Source organism: Malaya genurostris, chromosome 1 (assembly GCF_030247185.1).
Source record: "Malaya genurostris strain Urasoe2022 chromosome 1, Malgen_1.1, whole genome shotgun sequence".
Lineage (NCBI taxonomy): Eukaryota > Metazoa > Arthropoda > Insecta > Diptera > Culicidae > Malaya > Malaya genurostris.
Genome location: NC_080570.1, coordinates 130,812,365 through 130,836,755, shown reverse-complemented (window position 1 = coordinate 130,836,755; position 24,391 = coordinate 130,812,365). Strand labels below are relative to the sequence as shown.

Here is a 24,391-nt window from a genome sequence, read left to right as displayed (position 1 = left end):
GTTATCTGTGCTTCCAGTTTGTTCGATTCATATGAGAGGTTAAAAAACGGGTTTTCTAACGAATCAAATGTAATAGTTGTTAGATACTTTATAATAAAATTATTTGCACGATTTTGATACTAGCAAAATTTACTAAAATAGTGCGTGATATCCAAACTATTAATCATAGTGTATTTCCATAGCATGTAAAAACACTATTTTCTCCAAATCGTGATTCATTTCGATTATTTGTAAAATTGAATTTCTGCCCGTTTAAATAATTGGAAATAGTCAAAAGTGGCATTTAAACAGTTTTTCAACCTAAACACTAATTAGCAGTTCTACGGTGTCATAATGTGACATAAGTCCAGATTTATTGATTGTCTAGTAAACTTAATTTATTCCTGTTGAGATTTATGCTTCATCTTCCATATGATTTCTAAAAACCAATTACTCTTAATGTTATGAATGTGGTTCAAGCACAAACCATTCCTGTTTTCCAGCATTCAAAATTATAAACTACAAAGATTGCGATATGTAAGCATCTAGTATGACATACATTTCTCTGTTCCTAATCGAATCGGCTCTAACATAATTAAATGAACCTGACCTGTTTTACAGCACTGTGAACAAATTTTCAGAAGGCAACCAACAGGTTCTACAACAATTACAATTACAAGTTACTTTTCAGTTGATTCGTTTCACTTTGTTTTCTTTTCTTCCCTTGACGTGCGCGACGTACTGATAATTGTGTCCGACAAATCACGCTAATCTTTCCCGCCGATCGGTGTCGTCTTAACAAATGAAAACTACCGAATCACGCACGTACTCTGCCAAAAATGAACCCAATTGTTCTGAACCTGATTTCACTGCCCCAAGGCAAACGAGGCCGCACTTTGTTTGCATCGAGTGTTCTCCGTGTGCCACGCGAGGAAGCTTCTACGGGACCAACACAGATCCGCGGGGATCCCCAAACAAGAACTAGATCTCACCAATCTTGACCCATGCCTTGAAACACACACAGCCACAGCCAATGAATGATGTGTTCGTTTTGGAGGATGTCCCTTCAAGCTTCTCCCGCATGATATCTGCTATCGTTCAATGTGCCTGTGTGTTTCAGTTGAGTGTGAACCGATTTCTGTTTCTATGTTCCATTGCGCAGAAAGTAAGTTTATGTAGTCTCTAGATTTGTTCTTTTTTTATATTTCCTCCGAGATCTTAATTTTGTCTTTGCTTTCTTGAATTTTAGTAGTCGTTGATGTATTTTCGAATTTTATTTCTTTGTTTTTATTTTATATAAGCGTCATATGTTTTGAGAAATTTTGATTTTTGGAAACGAATTGGTTTGCGTTGTTAGAAGTAGATGCTTGAATAAAGTGCTTTCCTGCTTTATTATGTGACTCTTCCTATCATTGCAATGTGAACGGGGAGTATCGATTGTAAATTACAATCCCAGATCAAACAAACCGAAGACCCATTTTAACAATCAATAGCATTACTAGAGAAAATAATCTAACAATTTACCTTTCCATTGGCTCACATGAAGGCCGACGACATCTGCTATTCGGTTTTGTGCGTCTTCTCGTACGTGGCCGCCGGTCAAGAATGGCAAAAGAAATATCCAACCATTGCTGCATCCGGAACTACGTTGCCAGGTGCACCACAGGTGAGCAGGGTAGCAACAACAGCAGCTGGCAGTCATCAACAGCAACAAATCGCTCATCAAACGCCTCCGGTGGCTAAACTTGCTACACAACCTGTTCAACCACCGCAAGCGCAAACAAATCAGAGGGTACAAAAAACGCATCTCCCACCGCAAAGTTCACCCAAGCTTCAAACAATTATTAGCAAACCAGTTCCTCAACAGCCACCAACGCAGCCGCAACCACTGCAGAAGGCATCACCTCAGATAGTGCAACAATCAAGAATACCCTCTGTCGATACTCCTCCAACGAGTCCTGCTCCTCCTTTGAAAAACCTCCCACCTTCCCTTCCTGCGCGGCCAGTACTATCGGCATCTACATCTTCCGCAGGAACTCCCCCAAACAGTTCATCAACCGGTTCATCGGAACCTCCGAAGATGAAAGCGCCTGTGCTGCCCTCATCTTCTGCTAGCTCCGGAAGCCGCTTACCACAACAATCTTCTCTCCCAAACCGAGGTCCTCCTCCAGCTATCCCGCCGCGAATCGGATTGGGACAACGATCTGGATCGGTTCAAATTCCCTCAATGACGAACAATCCATTGAGACAACTGAAACGACAATCCTCGGCAGCCTCACCTCCACCGAATCAGTCGCCACCGGCAGTTGGCCACAGTTCGCAACGTTCGGATACCCAAGGAACAGGCAACGTTTTTCGGAGGAATTAAAAGTAGACTTCTCTGTTTTGACTGTACGGTAAACTGAAGTTTCAATGTTTTTTCTAACCTACTCGGTATTCTGGATGTACATGAGAATGATTGCTTTCACACCAAATTTTTACATAATCCTGACATGAACTCGCTAAATGAACCAGATGAATGTCATTTGACAACTATCAGTCATTTGTTTACTTGTGCATTCCAGTAGCTGTTAGGTTTTGCACGAACATAACATAACCTCACAAAATGAACTTTTTTTGACAGTCGACGTGTACTTGTTTACAGTTTGAAAGTTCATCAGAGGTTCATCGTTCGAATGTAAAAATTGCAAGTCGCCTCACACTAAACATATTCATACATATATGGCTCCTTGATGCTGGAAACACGTACAGGACAATCTTTTTAGTTCTTTTCACTGTGGAATACGTTTATAACAGGCACTTTTTCGTCATTTTTCAATTTTTAACTTGCAGTCGCAAAACAAAACAAGTACACGGCAACTGTCAAAGATGAAAACCTAGTTGACCATCGACCATTTTCATTACGTGTTCATTTGTGTCGTCATCTTGTGAATCCTAATTACTTAGGCAAACGATATCAAAAATGTTGATGAATGTGCTTTGAAATTCTTTCAAAGCTGCCATCTTTCTTTAGCACTACCGTTAATAGGATTGAAATTGGGTTTGATTAGGTTAGTTTAACTAAAGGTACAATGCGATGAAAGAGTTTCATTTGCGGTTTTTGCAACGTATACCTACCTCGCAACTTAAACACCAAAAAAAGTTTTCCATGAACTTCACATCAACGTTAACCAAATCAGCTGGATAAACAACATTTTTCAATATAAATTCGTATAATTGAAAATGTATTCAAACCACTTCACTCTTCACAAGTGACATTCCAAACGAACAAACGATATGTCAAAATCATTACAATTCAGAAGAAATTATCAACTTTCAGGATTTTTTTTATAGTGATTTTCACAGTCGGCTAGAAAAGGTTGCGACGCGATAAGATAGCGACAAAATGCCGCAAAGATAGCGGCCCTTACACGTGACAATATTATTGTCAATACAAAGAGTATTGACAATACTTTTGATCGTGTAATGGAAACTTCATTGGATTGACGAAAATATTGTCAAAAAATCAAAACTGCTCATCAATCCGACAATACTTTCTCTCCAGAGAAGGAACTGTCAAATATGTGGAATGAACTTTTCTCTCAATGTTTCAATGTTCAGTTGCAATATTTGAAGCTTCAAACGCTTGATTTGTTCGAAAAATGCGGACTCAAGTTACCAAGTCAATTGGATTGACGGTATTGACAATACTTTGGATTGACAATAATATTGTCACGTGTAAGGGCTGCTGATAGCGAAACTGTCATTCGCATCGATTCAACCCCTTCGAAACCACAAGCCAGAAAAAAATATGTTTTAAATTGACCGTTACAATGACTATTTTTTATTTATTAAGAAATTTCAGTCATAATGAATTCATATTGATAATGCGTATGTGGCAGATTACGGCTACAACTTGCACGGATTTTTGAAGCGTGTGCTATTTATTTGACATAATGTGCGATTCGTCACCGTCACCGGAACGTCAGCTTCCGTCAAAATTAATTTAATACTTTCTTTACCGGAACGTTCACACGCTCCGTCCGTCAAAACGTTCCGTGACGGTGACGTTACGAGTGAATGACTCCATAAGAATGCATGTAATTAATGTGGACGGTGCCGGTGGCGGAGATTGACTGTGACAAAAGAAGACGGATCGTCTGAATCATACATAATGATTATTTTGTGCTTAGTATGTTCCCTTTTCATTTATATTTTGTATTTTTATTTTATTTTATTTTATTTTTTAGGAGCAAGGGAAAAGCCCGCTGGAGCTGAGATCTTTGTTCTCCTTCTCCAGCAGGCATAAAATTAATCGACCTTGGTTTTCAAAACCTCGTGCTTTATTCGATTGCGCTATTTGTTTACTCCAAAAAGTTGGTCGTCTTTGACAGATATACATTTGTTGATGCTTTCGATGAATAATGAAATAACAATTGTCGCTAAGGAATTTTACCAGTTGAAAATGCAATTGGCCTCAATCCAACAGCCGATTAATTTTTCTTTTGGCTCTAATGCTAGTTAATTTTAATACAACAGACAGCGAACGGGTTAAAACAACTGTCCAATTTTCTGGCAGCGATGCCAGATGAAATTTTAGGCGTCTGCGTATCAGAAATGGTCCTATGCGACCTCAATATTTAGAAGTATGACGAAAAAACTAAACGAAAACCCTACAGTAATAGCAAATGTCATTAAAATGGACGATTGTTTATAAAAATTTTGAAAATCTGCAAAAAAGTCGGGTTAATTGCAAAATCTGCTAACAAACGAAATTGCAAATTTACATATCAATCTGCAAACCTGGCATCAGTGGTTCTGACGCTCATTATTTCGATATCCTGCGACGATTCCGTCGCATTCTATAGCGACCCTTACACGAGACAATATTATTGTCAATACGAGGAGTATTGACAATACTTTTGATCGTGTAATGGAAACTCCATCGGATTGACGAAAATATTGTCAAAAAATCAAAACTGCTCATCAATCCGACAATACTTTCTCTCCAGAGAGAAAACAGTTAAATATGTACAATGACCTTTTCTCTCAATGTTACAATATTCAGTTGCAATATTTGAAGCTCCAAACGCTTGATTTTCTCGAAAAATGCGGACTCAAGTTAACAAGTCAATTGGATTGACGGTATTGACAATACTTTGGATTGACAATAATATTGTCACGTGTAAGGGCTGCTTATGTCCAGCTGAAAACCACTATATTGTTACCAACATAACGGATGAGACTTTTATTACCAGAGATGCCAGGTTTGTAGATTTTTATTTGTAATTTCTTACAGGTTTCTCTGGATTTTCCGAGTAGTTTTTCAGATATTCTGCAGATTATCGACGACTTTAACCAACACTAACTGGTTTATTATTGTTCTATTATGTTCGCTTTTTTAGCATGGAAATCCATTCTTCCGATTTTACTTCCTCATAATGTTTCCGAAGCGCCTTCATTAAGGTTTCGATACGCTTGGAGGATTGAAATCCTTCGAAACGAACTCACTAGTCTTGTACAACTTCAAAACATTTTACGAGTAGCGGAACGAAGCTAAATCCGACCAGGAAAGCGTTGGACCATTACGTGACCTTTGAAGTGGAAGTAGACGCTTTTGGAAGCATTCTTTTATGTGTATGTGCCTATTGATCGATACGGTTGTCACAAAAGAAGTATTCCTCTTTCCACATGAACAAATTGATTGCCAAATCATGTTTTTTTTTTGACAAGCGTTGACCTATTTTGCTTTCTAATGTCTTCTGAGCCATCAAACTTTTGATGGGCAGTGAAAAACAGGAGTCGCGAAAACTACTGGAAGTCTGCTTTCTGTCCTTACCTCTGTATTCTAATTGAAAACACCCAATGGGTAAAAAGTCATTTGAAAGTAATGCAATTTAAGTCCGTACAACTTTAATGCCCCGTTTACACTTCTGTTGGCTGCCAGCATGCTGGTGTCAGTGTACTGCTCTCTTAGGAAAAAACGTTCAACTGTGGTCCAATGATCCAAAGTATTAGACCAACGAAGGACCACCGTTGAACGTTTTTTTCCTAAGAGGGCAGTACACTGACACCAGCATGTTGGCAGCCAGCAGAAATGTAAACGGGGCATAAGTCCGTATTTCCTTCTAATAACGAAAATAGAGAAAATAGGGATGTCGGATTTTTTTAATTATTCGATTATTCTATAATAGAATATAATTTATGAAACTAACCGATTAAATTTAATCGATTAACAGTGTTGTTATTATTAATTATTCGTTTATTAGTATAGGATTTTTCGATTTATTTGATTAGTTCAATAATTGAATATGATTTTAAAATAATCAAAAATATTTCAATCGATTATCTGGGTTATTAATCGATTATTCGCTTGGTCGATCGACATTCCGACATCCCTAAGCGGAACGTCAGTTGTTTGGTGACAGGAACGTGAATATATTTTAGACGTCGGATTGTACTTGTCTTTCAAGACTGGCTAAGCTAAGACCATGGTAGATCCAACTCGCCAATGGCAAAACTTATAACAGTAAATAGATCAAGCGTTTGTTTTCTTTAAAAAAAAAAACTTCAAAACAAAGCCATTCCGATCATTCCATGACAAAATTGCCTAACTAGAAGTGTCAGCATCTCACTTTCTCTTTCGCGAATTATCAGATTGATCTTATGTTTGAAGCTTGACTCTTCGCATAACTTTTTAATCAAATTCAAAAGCTTTCAATTCGAGAAAATTTCTGTTATGGCAGTAATCGAAAGTAATTAAAGAGAGCCTCTTTTGTCGTGTGACGATAGAATCGATGCTGAAATCATTCTTGATCCTAGTTTTTACGAAAACATGAAGGACATAACTATCATTCCATTTGCTTTCGTAAGTTTCATCCCTAATGATACATGCCATAAAAACTGGGCGATACTTCAATGCTAAGTAAAAAGTCTAATCATTTTCTTTTTGAAAATTTCGAATGATTCCCGAATTTTAGACTATTGAGAATAATAAAAACGACGATAAAAATACACACAGATTTTAGTTCATCGCCAAAACTAGCTCATTTTGCTTAAATGTATGAGAATTTAACTTCAAAACGGGCGAATCTGACGGAGACGACATTTCGTGATTTGATGTTGTTGGAACCTATCAGGGATAAACTTTTCGAAATGAAATTTATATAACTGGGATTGGATAGGATTGAAAAGATTAGGAATGACTGCAGCCATATTAGACTTTTGACAGCTCGTTTACAGCCTCAAATGCCAAGGCTGTAAACCATTTTGCGGTTAATTTTAACTATTGGTTGAAATCTGACACTCAAGTGGTTATTTTGATGTTGTCAAAAATAACCCTGCTCGAAAACATGGTTATTTTTGACAGATCGAGCGTTATTTTCCGACTCTGACAAAAATCTTGCGAAGAAAATTCTAATATCAATTCTTTAGTCAAAATTATTTCCAGTGCAAACTAAACCCAAATAACTTTCCGTCCGTCAAACTTTGGAATGGGCCGCAGTTTTAGTTAAATTTAACTACTCGACACAAAATAACCACTCAAGTGTCAGATTTTAACCAAAAGTTAAAATTGATCGCGAAACGGTTCACAGCCTAAGTTACTATTTTGAAATGCATTTATTTTCATCACAAAACACCTACGCTCAAAAAGTTTTAAGTACGATTTAAGCTATCAGTCAACTTTCGTCAACGTTAACCGGATTTTGCCGGTGGTTTATATTTCGATAGTTCCACGACAAAAGTGCCTAACTGCAAATGAGAGCCTCTCTTTGTTTACTTTCTCTCTTGATTATTATGGAGCCATTACTGCATTTTCTCGAAAGCTTGTGGTTTTACCTTAAAAATTTTACGAAGAGTAAGGCGTCAAATATAAAATCAGTACGGTAAATCGTGAAAAAGAAAGTAAACAAAGAGAAACTGTCGTTTGCAGTTAGGCCTTTTTGTCGGGTGACTGTCGATTTGTTTAAGGCTTTTATTATTGAGACTTGATATTCACATTTTGACAATTTGAGTAGGGTTTAAAACAACAAGATAAAACATTACTACGAGAGTGCTCGAAGCACTCAAAACAATACATTGGTTGTGTTGTGTTAAGATAATTGATATGTATTTACATGTTGTCATTATAAGAATTGGAGAAATAATGGATCAAAAACTTTAGATTTGATGTTTGTTTTTCTAGAATGTTTTGGATTTTTTTACAAGCATGTGCATACCAGAATGACCTTCAAATCAATATAAAATGGACGAAAATTTTTCTTTCGGAATGCCATGCATGAATTTCCAATCAAAGCGAACTCCTGGGCAACAAGCTATTCCGAATGAATTTCACCGCCAAGCAACGAGTGAGGAAAGGCGAGCTGAATTTTCAATTCATTTCCTTCTTCAACGTTAATTTAACATGTTTTCGTGCTGATTGCAGTTCAAACTAAGAATCTAGCTACACAAAATAAAGGATGATTTTTTGCTGGTATCTTTTTGGCAACACTGTTTTTGACAGATCACGCGTGAATCGTGTCTTGTGTCATTGTCAAATTTGTATAGGTCTAAAATTTATTCATGAATGGACGTTGGTAAAGCTGAAAGAAGATTTTTCGAAAAATTGTGTTCAGCAACAAAGCTCCCGTAGCGGAATGCGATGATGCGACGTGTAATGATTGCTGGCGGAGAAGTTTTCATAGATATATGACAATAATTGAACTGTATGGCGTACGTCCATTTCTCTAGATAAAATGAAAAAGGTCGCCTTCAAATTCTTAGAGATCGAAAATTTAATAACATTTATAATGTCCATCCGGTTAAATGAGCTCTAAAGAACGAGCAGTCGAGTAGGAATTCATTACTCAGTCCGCCTGCGAGACAATGTGAGGTTATGAGTGAAATCCGGTGTGAACAACCTTACCATGGGTAAAATCCAATGTAAACAGCTTTGCCAGCACTCATAGATGTCGCTGCGATCGAATGCTAAGTGTATCGCTGATTGGCTGACTAGGAAGAGCAAAATCAGTCTTAATTTATCAACGCAAGGGTACAACAATATTTTACATATTATGTCAGATGTATTGTGCTTGCAGAAAAACATGTTCCTCCAGCGAAATATTAAGTGAAATGCTAAATGAAATGCAACCATCAGTCTCAAAGCCATTGATTCCTGAGCATCCACTATCAACTTGAAGAACAGAAAAAGATATTTTATTGTTATGAGCTCAGGTAGCATATCTTTCTGTATTACATTCCTGTAGTGGAATTTGGCCTTTCTGTTTCAACATTGATCCTATTGATACTAAGACTCCTTCCAGGTCGGAACTCGAACATACGACAACTGGTTTGGTAAAAGCACATGGGTCAAAATCAAGAAACAAAATATACACGATTTAACATGGTTTTATCAATTGATGAAAGGGACAGTTCAACTGACGTCGCTCGAAATCTTCGCTGCGCTGGACTGTCCTGCGCATTGCCGGTTAGTGCTGCAGCGACAATATCACTCACTTGTGAGAGTGCAGTGCTGTAAACTTGGCGTGCACAAGTTTGATAGCATTTTAACAGACTCTCAAAAAAGTACGTCGTGCAGGATTCGATTTGGAATTTTATTATTTTATTGTTCATGTGGAAATATTCATTTCTTGTGCCAACTAGCTTGCCGTGAAAGAATACGAGTAGGAGTAATATGTTCTCGAGGATTATTGTAGAAAGATAAGCTAGATTTTGGTGATGTGTAATTTAAATGCACTTTACAAAAGAATCTACAATGTTAAAGCAACTTGAGTTTATTTATGAAATTATGAGTTATTTTTTTTTTACTTCGCTAGCAGAGAAATCATCCTTTTGACTTCAATACCCAAATATTTTTAAGTGATCATTCTATTTAGGATTTTTGATGACAGTTCCAAAAGCAGCTTTCTCCACTACTGATTGATAAATCTTCAAAAAAAAAACTCTGCAGTCTTAATTCGGAATAGCTTGACTGTAATTTTAACATTTTTTTTATTTAGCTCAATCTATTGTTCGTTACCTATTAATAATTATGAGTTCGATTAACAGAGTAAATCCGAAAATATAGTCATTCGAGATTTTTCATCGTTTGTATAAGTGAGCTCAAGAACATTGAAACTAAAACCAAAAGCAGTCAATAATCTTACTGTACATAAACAAGATAAATAGAACAATTTTGTACTCCTTCGAAAAAGAAACTGGAAAACTTTTGAAAAAAGAAAATTGGACAATTGCGATTCTACCCGCACAGTCGAAATAATACTACTCCCCGCCAAACGATCATGCATATATTAATGAATAATGAGAAAATTCTCAATGCATACAAACGAATTCTAGAGTTTAGAGTTGTTCGATATCATGTTACCAAAAAAAAAAACAAAAAACAAAACAAACGTAGACACTCTAGGAAAACAAAAATAAACGTATCAATCAGCAACAAAACAGAGTATATTTAGCTAGAAGAACCAATTAATCGAAACGAAACCTGAAAGATTGTTTCTCTTCAGAATTGATGTGCGTTCAAATGCAATGGACAAACTTATAGATGTTATTTAGGAAACTGAACGTTCCTCCGATGTTAATCACCGCAAACTTCGGGTTAATATTTAGTCCCGCTCCCCCCATTGAATCTATTGAGTAGTTCTGACCAAAGCTGTATGTTCTTCGCCATGCATGTCAAATGCAGCTCATATCGCAATATGTCCATGGGTAGGATAAACTAAAATTAACATTACGTTATTATTGTCGATGGAAGGTGCTTTAATGATGATAGGATAAGTGCAGTAATTGTTGTTTTAACTGACCTTCATAACATACTGATGCTTTAATTATGGTAGAAAGTGAAGCAAATCACAGCATGGCTAGAAAGAAAATAAATGAATGCCAACAGATAAAAGTGTTAGTGTGTGTGTTTGATTTTTGAAATATATCACAACAGTCTTTGGCAAATTGGGAGGATTACTTATCCGTTGCAGTTCTACTACATGATATTACGAGGCATATTCGAAATGTAAGGCCCGTTCGCTTATATTTCCAAGCTGCATTACTCCGAACCGCTATTTCAAGTGTTGTTTTGAAGAGGTAGTCATTTGTCTGTCTGTGCTAGCAGTAAACAATTTCCACAATAATCATCAATACACACCGTTTTAAACACAAGGTTCAATATATGTGCGGTGAGGTTCTATGCATAGAAGTTCAGGAAACAGGCGCAACGGTACAAAAAATATTCTGGAAATAATTGGCCATGGTGTGGAAATTAGCATTACGTATGATAATAATGTTTATGACAAAACGGTTCTTCATTTCTCAATATGCCTCGTAGGTTCTGGTCGCCTGGTAATGTCCGATAAAGATGAAGTTTATTTTATTCAAATAGCCTTATTAAAACGTATTCCTTTACTACAGGGCGCCTTTTCATAATTCTCCCAAAAAATCCCTGTTTTCAAAATTCACGAATGGATAAAAATTAATCGCGAATATCTCGAGTAATACTGAAAATCATTATTCTTTCTCCATGCCATCAGAATTTATGATGAAATTTTGCAACATTTTAGAATAACTGAAAAAATAAATTTTCTCAAACTTTTGGAAACAATGAGAAAAGGTTTTGAGGTTGTCAGGCACATATAAGTCTCGATGTTCAACTGAACGGGTGTCAAAGGCAAACCATGGTCGAAAATCGATCATTTCTCCTTTTGATTTGGACGGAACTGGACGTCTTGGTGAGGACTTTCTACAAACAGCAGCAATAACTTCTGCGAGGTATAGAACCTCAAACACTCATGTCGTGCTTCAATCAGCAGCAGCAGGGAACTGAATTTTGGGTTTCATTCTAGAACTAAATTCAGAACCTGGATTCTGGTTCACCTAAATTTTGAACTTAATTATAATTTAGTTTCAGATTTCACTTTCATAATTCAGTTCCAGATTACAGGTTCAGAATTACAAACTATGATTTTGGAACTGAATCCTAGTTCTGTATTCTGGAACTGGTTTCTGGACAAGATTTTTAAACTAAATTTCGTTTCTTAATTTATGTTCGGAATTTTAATCCAGAACTTCTGATTTAGGATTTTAGATTTCATGAACAAAAATAAAGATATCAATTTTAGATTTGGGTTCAGAAACTAGAATATGGATATGAATTCCAAACCTGAACTTAAGAACTGACTTCTGAACCAAAATTTAATTCCAGAATTCAAAACCTGCATGCTGGAACTGAATTCAGTTCCTTTATCAAAGTTCGGAATACAAGTTTAGAATTCATTTCTAGAACTAAATTCGGAACCTGGGTTCTAAAAATGAGTTCAGTTCCATAATTCTAGAACTAAATTTATGACCTGATTTCTTAATCTGGATTTTGAATCTGAATTTGCAACTGAAATCTGAACCTTTCCTGACCCAGAACTTTAGTTTTGGTGTAGATAAATAAATGATGGCAAAAAGATTTCTAGATCCATTAAAATATTCCCAAAGGAAGTTTACCTGTACTGTGCATCTAAATATTTATTCCATGTTATTTAATTGTAGAATAACACATTTGAACTTGATTATTGGCCTCTTTGAAGCTTTCTATCGATCCCTAATATTTCGAAATTGGTTCAGCATGCTTCGAGAAAATTACTCGAAAACAAAAGAGAGCCGTTTCACCTATTCGGTCTATTGAGCAATTTGACGTCTCTGTTACTCACACCGATGCAGAGTGCACAGATCTATTCATATACGAAATAAGGATGTGTGCGAACCGAAGTCAGAGTTTGTTGCGGGCAGAGTTACCATATTCATAGATTTTTCTGTAAAACCACAGATTTTTTTTGCCTATTTTACCACACAGAACACAGATTTTATCAAAATTCACAGATTTCTAGAGATTTTTATGAATTTGCCTTAAAAATGTTTTTCACAGATTTTCAAAATGTTTTTCACAGATTTTCACAGATTATGATTGAAAATATGCAACACAGATTTTTCAAGTTGAAACACAGATTTTGAAATGGCAACTCTGGTTGCGGGTTCAATCTTACACTGAGGTAAAAACATTTTTGACTCATAATCATACACTGCGGAAAATGCATATAGAGTTTCGTAAGCTATGAACTTATGAACCAAGTAGAAGACAGTTCGATTACGTGTAATAGACTTTTAGAAACGGTTTTATGCTTTGCTCAATTGTTCTCTTGGCATTGCAGTATTTTTTATTGCATATATGTCTTCAATAATTGGCACGATGCGGCTGGACAAAATTCACTGGGTTATTTCGAAATACTCACACTAGGGCTCGCCACACAACCGCTGAAATGATCTGAAATGGTCGTTTGTTTATGTTTACATGCTTGAATCCCGGCGCGCCATATTTAATTTCGTGAGAAAATTACCAACACAACCAAAACTGTCTTATCACGCCACCAGTGTATTTTACGTCGTGGATTGGACCATGATTGCTAAGTTGATTGAACCCAGGAATGCCAGGTTCACAGATTAATCTGTGTTTCACAGATTTTCAATTTTCTGCACAGATTTTAAAAATGACAAAGATTTTCACAGATTTCTGAAAATGATCACAGATTTTCACAGATTCTGGAATAAATCACAGATTTTCACAGATTTTTGAAATCTCCAGAACCAAAAGTATTCGCCATGACCTTTGTGAACTTAATCAATGACTTTAAAGGATCAAGGTTTGCAAAAATCGGTTAAGCCATTTCTGAGAAAATGAAGTACAGTTCTACAGTTCCAAAACCGGGATCTAGAAATGGTCGGGCATGCAAATTGATAAATTCGGTGCGAATCATGAAAGGTACGGGTAGAACCTGATTGAAAATAAAAATAGACGTTTCTGATCAAAACCCGATTTTTTTTCTAAATCTCGCGGGGTTCGTTTTCAGGTTCAAATATACGAAACCGTAAATGACGTAATGAAGTACTGGTATCTCTTGTAATCTTTTTGTTTCGTAATTCATTGCACCCGTATTGTTTGGGTACACTAGCGCCGTCCTGAATTCAGTGGAACACATATGAAACAGGCTCATTTCTGCCAGGTTGTGTAAGGGTTGGTTTTACCGTACTCTGTGACTATACAGAGTTACTGCAGAAATAAAATTTTCGTTTACAAAATTCAATAAAAAAAAGACTCGCGGTATCTAATTGTTCTGTAACATTTCGCGTAATTATTGTAAAATGAAATTCATGTGCCGGAAAACAGGTTGTTTTTTATCATTACTGTGAGTTCTCATCAAAAAATTACAGGACACAACCGATCACGATGACATTAAATTCGCTTATAAATACATTTTAAATTAAAAGAAAATAAATGAATTTATATTTTTAAATATCCTAAGCCATATATATTTTTAAATATCCTAAGAGGTCAATTGTCTCTACTCCTTAAATCCTTGTTTATGATTATATCTAGTCACGATATGGTAAATTTTGTGATGAATTTCGATAAACCGAAGTCGATTAAATGTGAAGATGATTTCAAATAATAATTATTGACATCGACGCCCTACCCATTGTGGTAATCAGAACGAATTGGCACAAATGGCACGTTCCCCTCGATATTTGGAGATTTGTTGGCAAATAACATTGATAAAAGCGTTTTTGGCTGTCTTGAGTGACAGTAGCTCTCTATTCCGATACTAAAAATAGTAATCGTTTTGCATAAAAATTTCTAAATTTCTACCGAACTACCTACAATTCATAGGTCGTTTTTTAGATAGCAACCATTGCGTATATAAGTTCTTGACCAGACGAGCGTAGAGGCCAAAATTTGTAATGTGATTTAAAAATTTCATTATGCTAAGATTCAACCAATTTCAATAACTTAATTGAACACTGCTTGAAAAATCCAACCACAACGATTGACTAATTGAGTTAATGCATTTGTTTTCGTAACTTACCGGGTTCCGTTGCTGTGATAAGTATAAACATTGTTGCACTAATGGTGTGTTTAACTAACGCCGGATATGGACTCGAAAAAGCAATAAGGAAAATCATTCGTACCAGACGAAATGGCCTCGAATATTGGCGAATTATAAAATAATGCAGGAGATATTAACAACGGTACTTTAGTGATAATAGAAGGCCTTACGTTTTTTTTAATCAAGGTAATTTAGTGTTTCTGCCAATTTGTTTGTGAAAAAGATATATAATTTCATTTGTTTTTTTTTTTTTTTTTAAATATAAGCTTTGCAGTTTCTGTAAAGTTATGAACCTTGTGTATATTAACAAATTTATTGAAAACACAATTTGTCATCATCATCATCATTGTGTTCTGGACAGTTATTTGATCGATCATTGACAATTAGCTCGTAAGATCCTTGTTTTATGTATTGAACCACTAACCCATGCCGTCATGTAAGTCGGTCAAATAACTTTTGCAATGGAAGCTTTCAAACAGTCGATGAATTTACTGATAAAACCGATAGAACTAACCGCATGTGGATGAACCCCAGCAATTGATTGGAGTATCGATGTATTAGTAGTTCGACGTTTTTTTCCTCCACATAATCTTCATTTTCGTTTCATAATATGCCAGCTGACATTGAAATTGAAACTTTCAGCCAAAGCCACAGCAATTCGATGTGAAACGTTTCGCATTGCGAGCACACTTTATCGGTCAGCAATTGTCATTATGCCGTCTAAATTCGTATTTTCGCGTGGAACAGTACCTGTGAACTGTCTCGCTGCCCGGCTATTCCAATTTTGGTCCCCCCGTACGTGGCTGACATTTCAATGAACGATGACACTGCAGTACTCACAGCCGGAGTCCTTCCATCGCAAATGAAATTAAAACTTTATCGCCACGATGGAATCTGGGAACGGATAAAGAATTTCCAATACTTTTGAGTGGCGTCGTTCCCAACGAGTAGCTCTCCACTGGCGCCGAGGAGAACCTAGACGTTAATCTGCGCGTCCACTTTGTTTTCGGTAAACAAGTACAATTAGAATCGTTGCAATATGATGTTTCAGAGCGGAATGATACCTCGAGATGGAAGAATTTAGCTATGCAGTGGCCGCACAAAGTTGAACGTATGTGAAGGTTCTGTTAAATCAGATAGATTAATGGGGCTAATTTGGCTACTACCTTTTGCTCCAAAAATTTTACAAGAAATCCATTGGAAAACTCATATTTCTGCTTTTGAGATTTTCCAACATTCTGTGATATAACACATGGATCAATAAGTCCCGACACTAACAATGGAAACAACATTTTTTTTGCAAAGTTTTGTTTATTCATCAACATAATCACCTTTTAGGGTGATACAATGGTTCCAACGTTTTTCCAATTTTTCAATACCATGTTTATAAAAAAAATTATCTTTCGCTTCAAAATAAGCTTCAGTTTCAGCGATGACCTCCTCATTTGAGCCAAATCTTTTTCCCTGGAGCATTTTTTTTAAGATCAGCAAAGAGCCAGTAGTCACTGGGGGCTAAATCTGGCGAGTATGGGGGGTGGGGTAGCAGATCAAAGCCCAATTCGTTCAATTTTGCCATTGTTTTCATCGACTTGTGGCAGGGTGCATTGTCTTGATAAAAAAGGATGTTTTTCTCTGCATGTGCGGTCGTTTTTTGCGATTTCCTCCTTCAAACCCTCCAGTAAGTCAATATAATAATCTCTGTTGAACGATTTACCTTTTTCGAGGTAGTCAATGAAAATCACGCCATGCGTATCCCAAAAAACTGACGCCATGACTTTGTCAGCTGACTGCTGCGTTTTCGGATGCATCGGACGGCTTTCGCCAGCTGTACGCCACTCAGATGACTGCCGCTTCGACTCTGGAGTGTAATGATGTATCCATGTTTCGTCCATGGTCACGTAACGACGCAAGAAATCTTTTTTGTTGCGAGTTAATAGCGATAAACTGCTTTCTGAATGATCGACTCGTAGCTGTTTTTGTTCCGTCGAAAGCAATCGCGGCACCCACTTGAAAAAAACCTTTTTCATGCTCAATTTTTCATGAAGGATAGTAAATACACTTCCATATGATATCTGTGTCATCTCAGCAATCTCACGGAGCTTCACTTTACGATCTTTCATTATAATTTTTGTCACTTGACTCACATTTTCCGGTGTAACGGCTTCCACAGGTCTACCCGAGCATTCCGCGTCATTTGTGTCGGTACGACCACGTTTAAGCTCGGCGAACCACCAACAAATCGTTGCTTTTGATGGACAAGAGTCCGGATAAAATGTTTCAATCCATTGTTTCGCTTGCACGGTGTTTTCACCCATTAAAAAACAATGTTTTATCAAAACACGAAACTCGGTTTTTTCCATTTTTTAAACAAACTACAAAACAACTTTACTCCAACCTCGATAACTCAGCTGTTTCTGGTCGGATCGACTTAAAATTTTGACCCGTTTCAAGCAAAGGTTAGTACTCTAGAAAGACGTGGTTACTGGTTTACTACGAGCGCCATCTCTGCTTTAGTCTCGGGACTTATTGATCCATGTGTTACGTCAAGCGTAAATTTCATTTTTTCTAATAGAGGGTACGAGAAAGGCATCCTGAGTTTTCTTCTTTAATACTAGTTGATATTAAACATTTCAGAAAGCTTTAATTTTGGTTTACTTGTGATTGTGTCATACAACTGGAAATGTTATTATAAATTGATGATCACATTGCCGATGGCATGTAGCAAAAATTATGTTGATACGTTGGATACAACAAGAGATATTTACGATAAAAAGAAGTGTAAAGCCAGTCGTATTCACGACAAAATAAGGCATTGTTGGGTTAACGCCAACCCGATAGCATACTAAAGAGTACCTGGCATTTTTGGTATCCATTGTAGAGGTTTTAACCTTAAGATCATTTGCGAGATTAGGGTCTTTAACTCTGGATCACAGATCCGGATTCTACAAATCATACTAACTTTCAAAACACTTATCAAACGTAGCCCCGACGATACACGTGATCACGCCCTAAACTATTTTTAAGCAATCGAGGATACGCCCCTTAGATAGAAAGCTCTGTTGAGGAGAAGAAATTGTTATCATTTTCAAACTTTTGCTGTGCATTTTCAGAAAATATTTTAACCGATGAAAATCGTCATTTGATTGGATGACGTTTTCAGTGAAATGACATTCAGAAAATGGGCTTTCGGAGAGATGATCTGCTCCACTATCAACGAGAGAACTTTTGCATATCAGATTTCAGAACTGTCATGCTATCATTGAAAGGTTGAACTTTCCAATTAAATCGAAACTTGATAAAAAAAAAGGATTACTGTTATTTCTTATGTTTATATGACTAATATAAAAACGTGCAAGCCTACTAAGTAGAACTAAATAAACACGTTCGTTGTCAACATTCAAAGATTAAATGAGCCTGCTGCCTTTGAACCGGTTGGATATCAATCAGAACTTTAATACCAGCACTTAGTATTAAGCGTAAATTAATTTTTTTTAGGTTAATGATCTTATCCTTGCCATCTAGACGATTGTAACAAGCGGTAATTAATCATTTAATGATAGGTGTTTGCACTCGATCTAGCCGCAAGTCATTCGCGTGTTTCATAGTCGCGAACATCGCTTCGAAATTGTTACAACGATCTGTCGGATTGTAACTAACTATTGGCCTTAAATTTGATATATATTCTGAACAAATACGATTGAACCAATATAGGATCAAACAGATTCGTTACGGTTTTCGATCAATTATTCAACTCATATATTTAACCGTACGAAACGAAAATAAATAGCATAGTCGGGTTTGCGATTATGATCCGCTAACTTGTCACTGATTTGATTTATTCAAAGTGAAGACTCATATAGCACCTAACAGCACGTGATTCGATTACTGAAGAAGCTCACGTGTGCGGTTGTTATTTTCTGCACCATTTTGAATGACCAAGAAAACATGGAACTTGAACCAGTTGAACGGTTTTCGATGTGAAAGTAAGCGTTGCGTCGTCAGTATTGCAAAATCCCCAAAAAAATCTAAGGCATCGATGATCGTATTTCGAACCTTCGCTCTTTCAAATTCGGCGACAACATTCAACGATCGATTGATGTCTTCTGTTCAAGTCATTTGCCACAGTTGTCCTCGTCTTCGTTTTTATTGTACATTATAACACATCTCTTCGATGATACCTATGACGTATTGATCTAATTGATATTCCGAGAACATAATCCGTCTGCCGTCAGAAGAGCGCTTCAAAATGGGGAACTTTACGCAGTATATGATAGAATTCTATTTGTGACCGGCCGGAGATGGTTTTGTGCTGATCAGCAAAAGGTAAAATTAATTTTAATGAGCCGCAACAATTTGTCGTTTGCATACCAGCTAGTAAATGATATTATCGCCCGTTAGTTGGACAAAATAAAGTCAGCAATTTCCTGTGACAAACCGGGGATTATATTGCTGTTTTACATTGAATAGATCCAGAGGAATAAGATGCTTCTACGATTTCCGACAGAAGTAAAGTTAACACGATAATGCTTTTCAATTGAAAATGACGTACCACGAAAAAAAAATAAATCGTACTACGTTTTGTACATGTTTTAGTGATGCGTTGTTACAAACGGATATAAAATATACATTACCTTAAAAATTGTATTTATCGTGATTTGAATATAATCAACTAAATTGTGGAAAGACCTGAGTAAATCTGACAATTAAACTTTTATCATCTAGTCATGTCAGCGACGTACTATAATGTGTTCTAAGATGATGACGACTGAACAAGGACATATTCACAAACTGTCGGAGGTCCGTCATTCGACCCAGAGAGCATCAAACAAACATACAAAATGATGGTGACAAATGGGAAATGCACCAACCTGCTTTGTGTCAAATGTAATTCAACGTGTTCGACTACACGTAAGCAGAATTTGGCGCCAAAGTCAACAGAAAGAACCGGCACTGGCAGTGGGATATTAAATAAAGGAGCCTTGTTATAGACGATGAGACTGAAATAACACAGGGCCGAGGCAAGTGTCTTTTTCGTTGTCGTCAAAATCAGGTTTCTCATTTTAAAACTTTTAGAAGAATAAATTTTCCTAATGCGCCAAGAAATTTCTCATCTAGCAGGCGATCTTAAAATGTAACAAAATGAGTCAGACTTCATAACATTTAGTATTATCTACGGTCACGTTTACAAAACGAAAGCCGTTTTTTCTGCAAATAGTATATATTCATGATTAATTTTAGGTCTATTTTGAGGGACTAAATGTACCTAAATATTACATAGTAGATGTTTTCTATTATTGCCATAACTTTACCGTCGCTCGTTGACCGAGTTACACTCACTTTAAAGGCATTATCATCTATGTATTTTGTCCAGCCTCAGCCGGTACTGCCACCTATCGGAAAACGGCGGAAGCAAAGATGTACACCTGATATTGACGAAGACATCAAATCAATCATATCAACCGATCGTGAGACCTATGCTTTTTGAAATTTACAAGGAATACTTAGGCTCTTCTCAAATCAAAATTGTGAACTGATAACGCAAACTGTCCTTTCCAGTCATGTAGGATGTGATTGCACGATTCGAGCCTTATCTAACAATACGAAAACAAAAACTAAGAAAAAATAGCGATTTCTGGTGAAATTAAGGCATGGAAAAGACTTTTTTTTATTTAAAAGGTATTTTTATTCAGGCCTATTTGCGTACAAGCTTTACGTGGCCGAATTAGCCGATTTTTTAAATAATGCATTTTTTGAAGTGGATCTCGTTGTCACTCTTTTTCTAGGAGGAGAAAGGCTTCTATTTTCCTCCTGTGAGGGTTGAGGGGCACTTTGTTCGTGGCTCGTCTCGTCATCCGTTGCCGCATCGGTGGTTTTGTTGTTGATTTCCGTCTTTTTTTTCGTTTTCCTTGATGTTCGCAGTCTTGGGCTCGTTGCTAGATGCTGTAGATGCGCCTTGTTGTGCATTGATTGCAGTTGCTGGTTGGTTTGATGGTGAAACAGGAGTACTGCGCTCACTAGTTTCCGTTGTTGAACGGTTGACCTTGTCTTTGGTTGAAGATGTCCTTTTCGCAGTTTCAGTGCAAGGTTTACCGTAGTGTACAGGTAGTTCACAAAACTGGCATGTAACCGGCTGATTTTCATAGGTAATCAGCGTTTTACATGGATGTGTCCCACCTTGACCACAAATGATGTACGATGGAATTGCCTTACGTAGTTGCATACGTACCACTCGCATGCCATTCCGGATGCCGGGGAAAAAATTCCGCCATACTTCTCTTTCGATGGAAAGGATTTCACCGTACTGCGACATATTATCCCGAACGAACTTATCGCTGGCCTGCGGGGGAAGGTCATGCACGCGTACTTCTATGGCATTGTCCACCATGTGCACAGGGATTTTGTATTTAATGTTATCACACTCAACGCTGTGCACCTCATTATTAACCGAAGCGAATGCAATTGCATCTCTTTCACGTTTAAACATAATGTACACACAGTTAGACGCTTTGTTAAACTTAATCTCTCTTACATTATTAGCGTCTAGATGCATTCGTACTTTAAGTAAGATTTAAATTTCATTTGCTGCTGGTCTAACTTTGCAACACTTGAAATCTATACAAATTGAATTTGGTCTTGTTGGCCAAGATTCAGGCTTTGTTAAATCGTATTTGGCCATTCCGTACACTCTATTGTTCACTGTACTGTATTGTCTTTGTTTCTGTTGTTTCAACTGTGAATGATTTTCGACTGTATCGTATGAGATGCGAGCACGAACTGATGGAAAAGGCTTTGGAGTTGAAGACTTTTTACATTTTCTCGCGATTTCATACACTAAAGCAGAGCTAATAGAAGCCATTTTTATTGTCTCGAAAATAAAGAAAAAGACTAGAAATAGATATCACTCTCAGCTTCGCTAGCAAATTATGAGAATGAGGTCCATGTTCAGTCAACAACATATGCGGAACAGTAGTTTCAAAATTGTGTTCTTTCTTTCATTTGTAAATCGTATGCTGTGCAGTGCCGATATTCAACCGAAGTTTTAACAATCGATGATGACAGAAAACGATTGACAATGATTTTTAACTATTGGTGCACGAATTTATAATAGTTTTAGTATAACAAGAGGTTTACCTTATCATATGTTAGACACTCTTCAAAGCCAAACGTCACAGATTTTCAATATTTCGATGAAAGAATGAGAATTGAAATTCTGATGAATCTGTTAGTTTTGTTTTGCAATAGAGGAACGAGTGATAGTGGCATTGATACTCTGCTTTTTTGCAACGACAGACGAAAATGCTTCGTTTGTGTTGGATGCTGTCATTTACGAACGAATATATATATATATATATATATATATATATATATATATATATATATATATATATATATATATATATATATATATATATATATATATATATATATATATATATATATATATATATATATATATATATATATATATATATATATATATATATATATATATATATATATATATATATATATATATATATATATATATATATATATATATATATATATATATATATATATATATATATATATATATATATATATATATATATATATATATATATATATATATATATGTTCTTATTTATTTGTTTATTAATTAATTAATTAATTTATTTATTTATTTATCACCTTTTGACGACCAATATGAACTAAGACAAATTATAGTTTTGAGGTCAATTTGAACGAATTTCTAAATTTTCTGCAATGCATTTAAATGGCGGTTTGAATCTAAGTTTGTGAGAACCGATTCAGCCATTCACGAGAAAACTGAGTGACTATATTTGTCGCACACAGTCATTTGCTGATCTCGACGAACTGATTCGAATGGTATATGACACTCGGTCCTCCGTGCCTCGAATCAAAAGTCGATTTTCATATATTGCATAGCATTTTTTCATGAGAAAGTCAAAAAACCGTTAGAACTGAAAACATTGTTTACGTTTCTAATGTGGTTTTATAATACGGTTTTTTTATGTGGATGATCAAAAATAAGCGGTTTCATGCATGAAAAAAAACTTCATCTACAGGATTTATGCATAGATCATGGATCAGAGATATAACACTGTTTTGATACAATAAGAAAGGAAAGCGTTCTTGTCTTTAAGAATTGAAAAAAAAATCAACAGTTGATGTAAAATAAAGACTTTTTTTATTTTTAGTCCAATGCAAAGAACGCCATATTAAACTCAAGAACAAAACTGACACCATGATACATAAAAAATATCTCCGAAAATATGGCTGCTTTCCAGCATTGTTACTCAAGCACTCAGGAATAAATACTTCATCAGATTAGCCAATGATCGATAACAAAGATTCGGTTTCATCGCGGCAGAACAAGCCACAAAATGACCACCAGCCGGCTTCCGTTCGTTAGTCAATCGTCGCCGCCTTCGATTCCATAACTCCACGCCAGATGCGATTTCTACTTTTGGTGCCGTTACTCTCTACCTTCAAATGGCTTGGTTTGAATTGATAGACAATTACCTCCAATCTACCCCCCTCCCGTTGACTCATTGAGATTAGACATTGCACTATCGCACCTGACCGATTATATTGTGTGTAGGTGTGCGATCACCATCGAGCGCACAAAACCGAACATGCAAAACTAGGCCCATAGCAGAAGTCAAGATCAATGCTTTGAACTTGGTGAAACGTGTAATTTGTTTTCACAATTATCTTTCAAATTAAGATATAGCAAAGAAACAGAATTGATGTGGTTTTTCTATGTTGTAATAAGAAGGTCGTAGTTTATATTCGCATCACAATTATGTAAATTTTCAGTCTAATTATGTATTTACATCAGTACTCCACCATGCTTCTCAATAACCGTGAAAGGTTCTGTGAATCTTAAAGTATTTTCATTGTTTTGTAGTATTGTATTCTAGAATAAAGTAGTAGCATTTCAATCCAATAACAGTGTAGCTGTGCGTTAGATTTATGATTGTTTAGATTACTTTACAAATTTCGATACTCTACTGCAATTAGCAATGCGTATTTCTTATTTTAAAAGCGATTAACAATGTGTGAACACGTCCTCAATTACATTTCAAGTCTAAGTTGATTAACAGATTAAGGTTGAGATCATTTTCTTTTCGTGGGAAATTATTACATTTGTACTTACCCATGAACACTTTGTTGATTGTGGACGGTGGAAACCCCATCCGTCATCGGCAGGGCGGCATATTCTTAAATCAACACTAAATATTTAGCAGTTTTCTTCCGGGACTAACCAGAAAAAGGTTGAATACGGTCCTGGATTCTTTAAAAATATTTGAATAGAATAGGCGGAAGAATAAAGATCTAGAAAAATATTCTGATCTGATTAAATGCTACCCACAAAATCAATGGCCAGCATTGGCTATCAAGCACCAATTAGGTTGGTGATAATGTGTGAAGCATTCTCTTGCGGAAGTCCTGAGAATGTACGGAGTTCTTTACAATTGGGTTGCTTCCTTAGTTGTGTTTTATCACAT

The 24,391-nt window shown here is 36.2% G+C and overlaps 1 protein-coding gene across 4 annotated transcripts in view; it reads left to right on the top strand.

Annotated features, from left to right (window-relative positions):
- The window catches only part of LOC131425794 (MAP kinase-activating death domain protein), a 71,126-nt gene extending 60,268 nt beyond the window's left edge, over window positions 1–10,858 (top strand). For all 4 annotated transcript variants that reach the window (XM_058587955.1, XM_058587956.1, XM_058587957.1 and 1 more), the window contains one exon: window positions 1,526–10,858. In XM_058587955.1, the coding sequence (XP_058443938.1) occupies window positions 1,526–2,347 (822 nt within the window). In that variant the 3' untranslated portion in view covers window positions 2,348–10,858. The remainder of the gene's footprint in view (window positions 1–1,525) is intronic.
- Window positions 10,859–24,391: the final 13,533 nt, after the last annotated feature.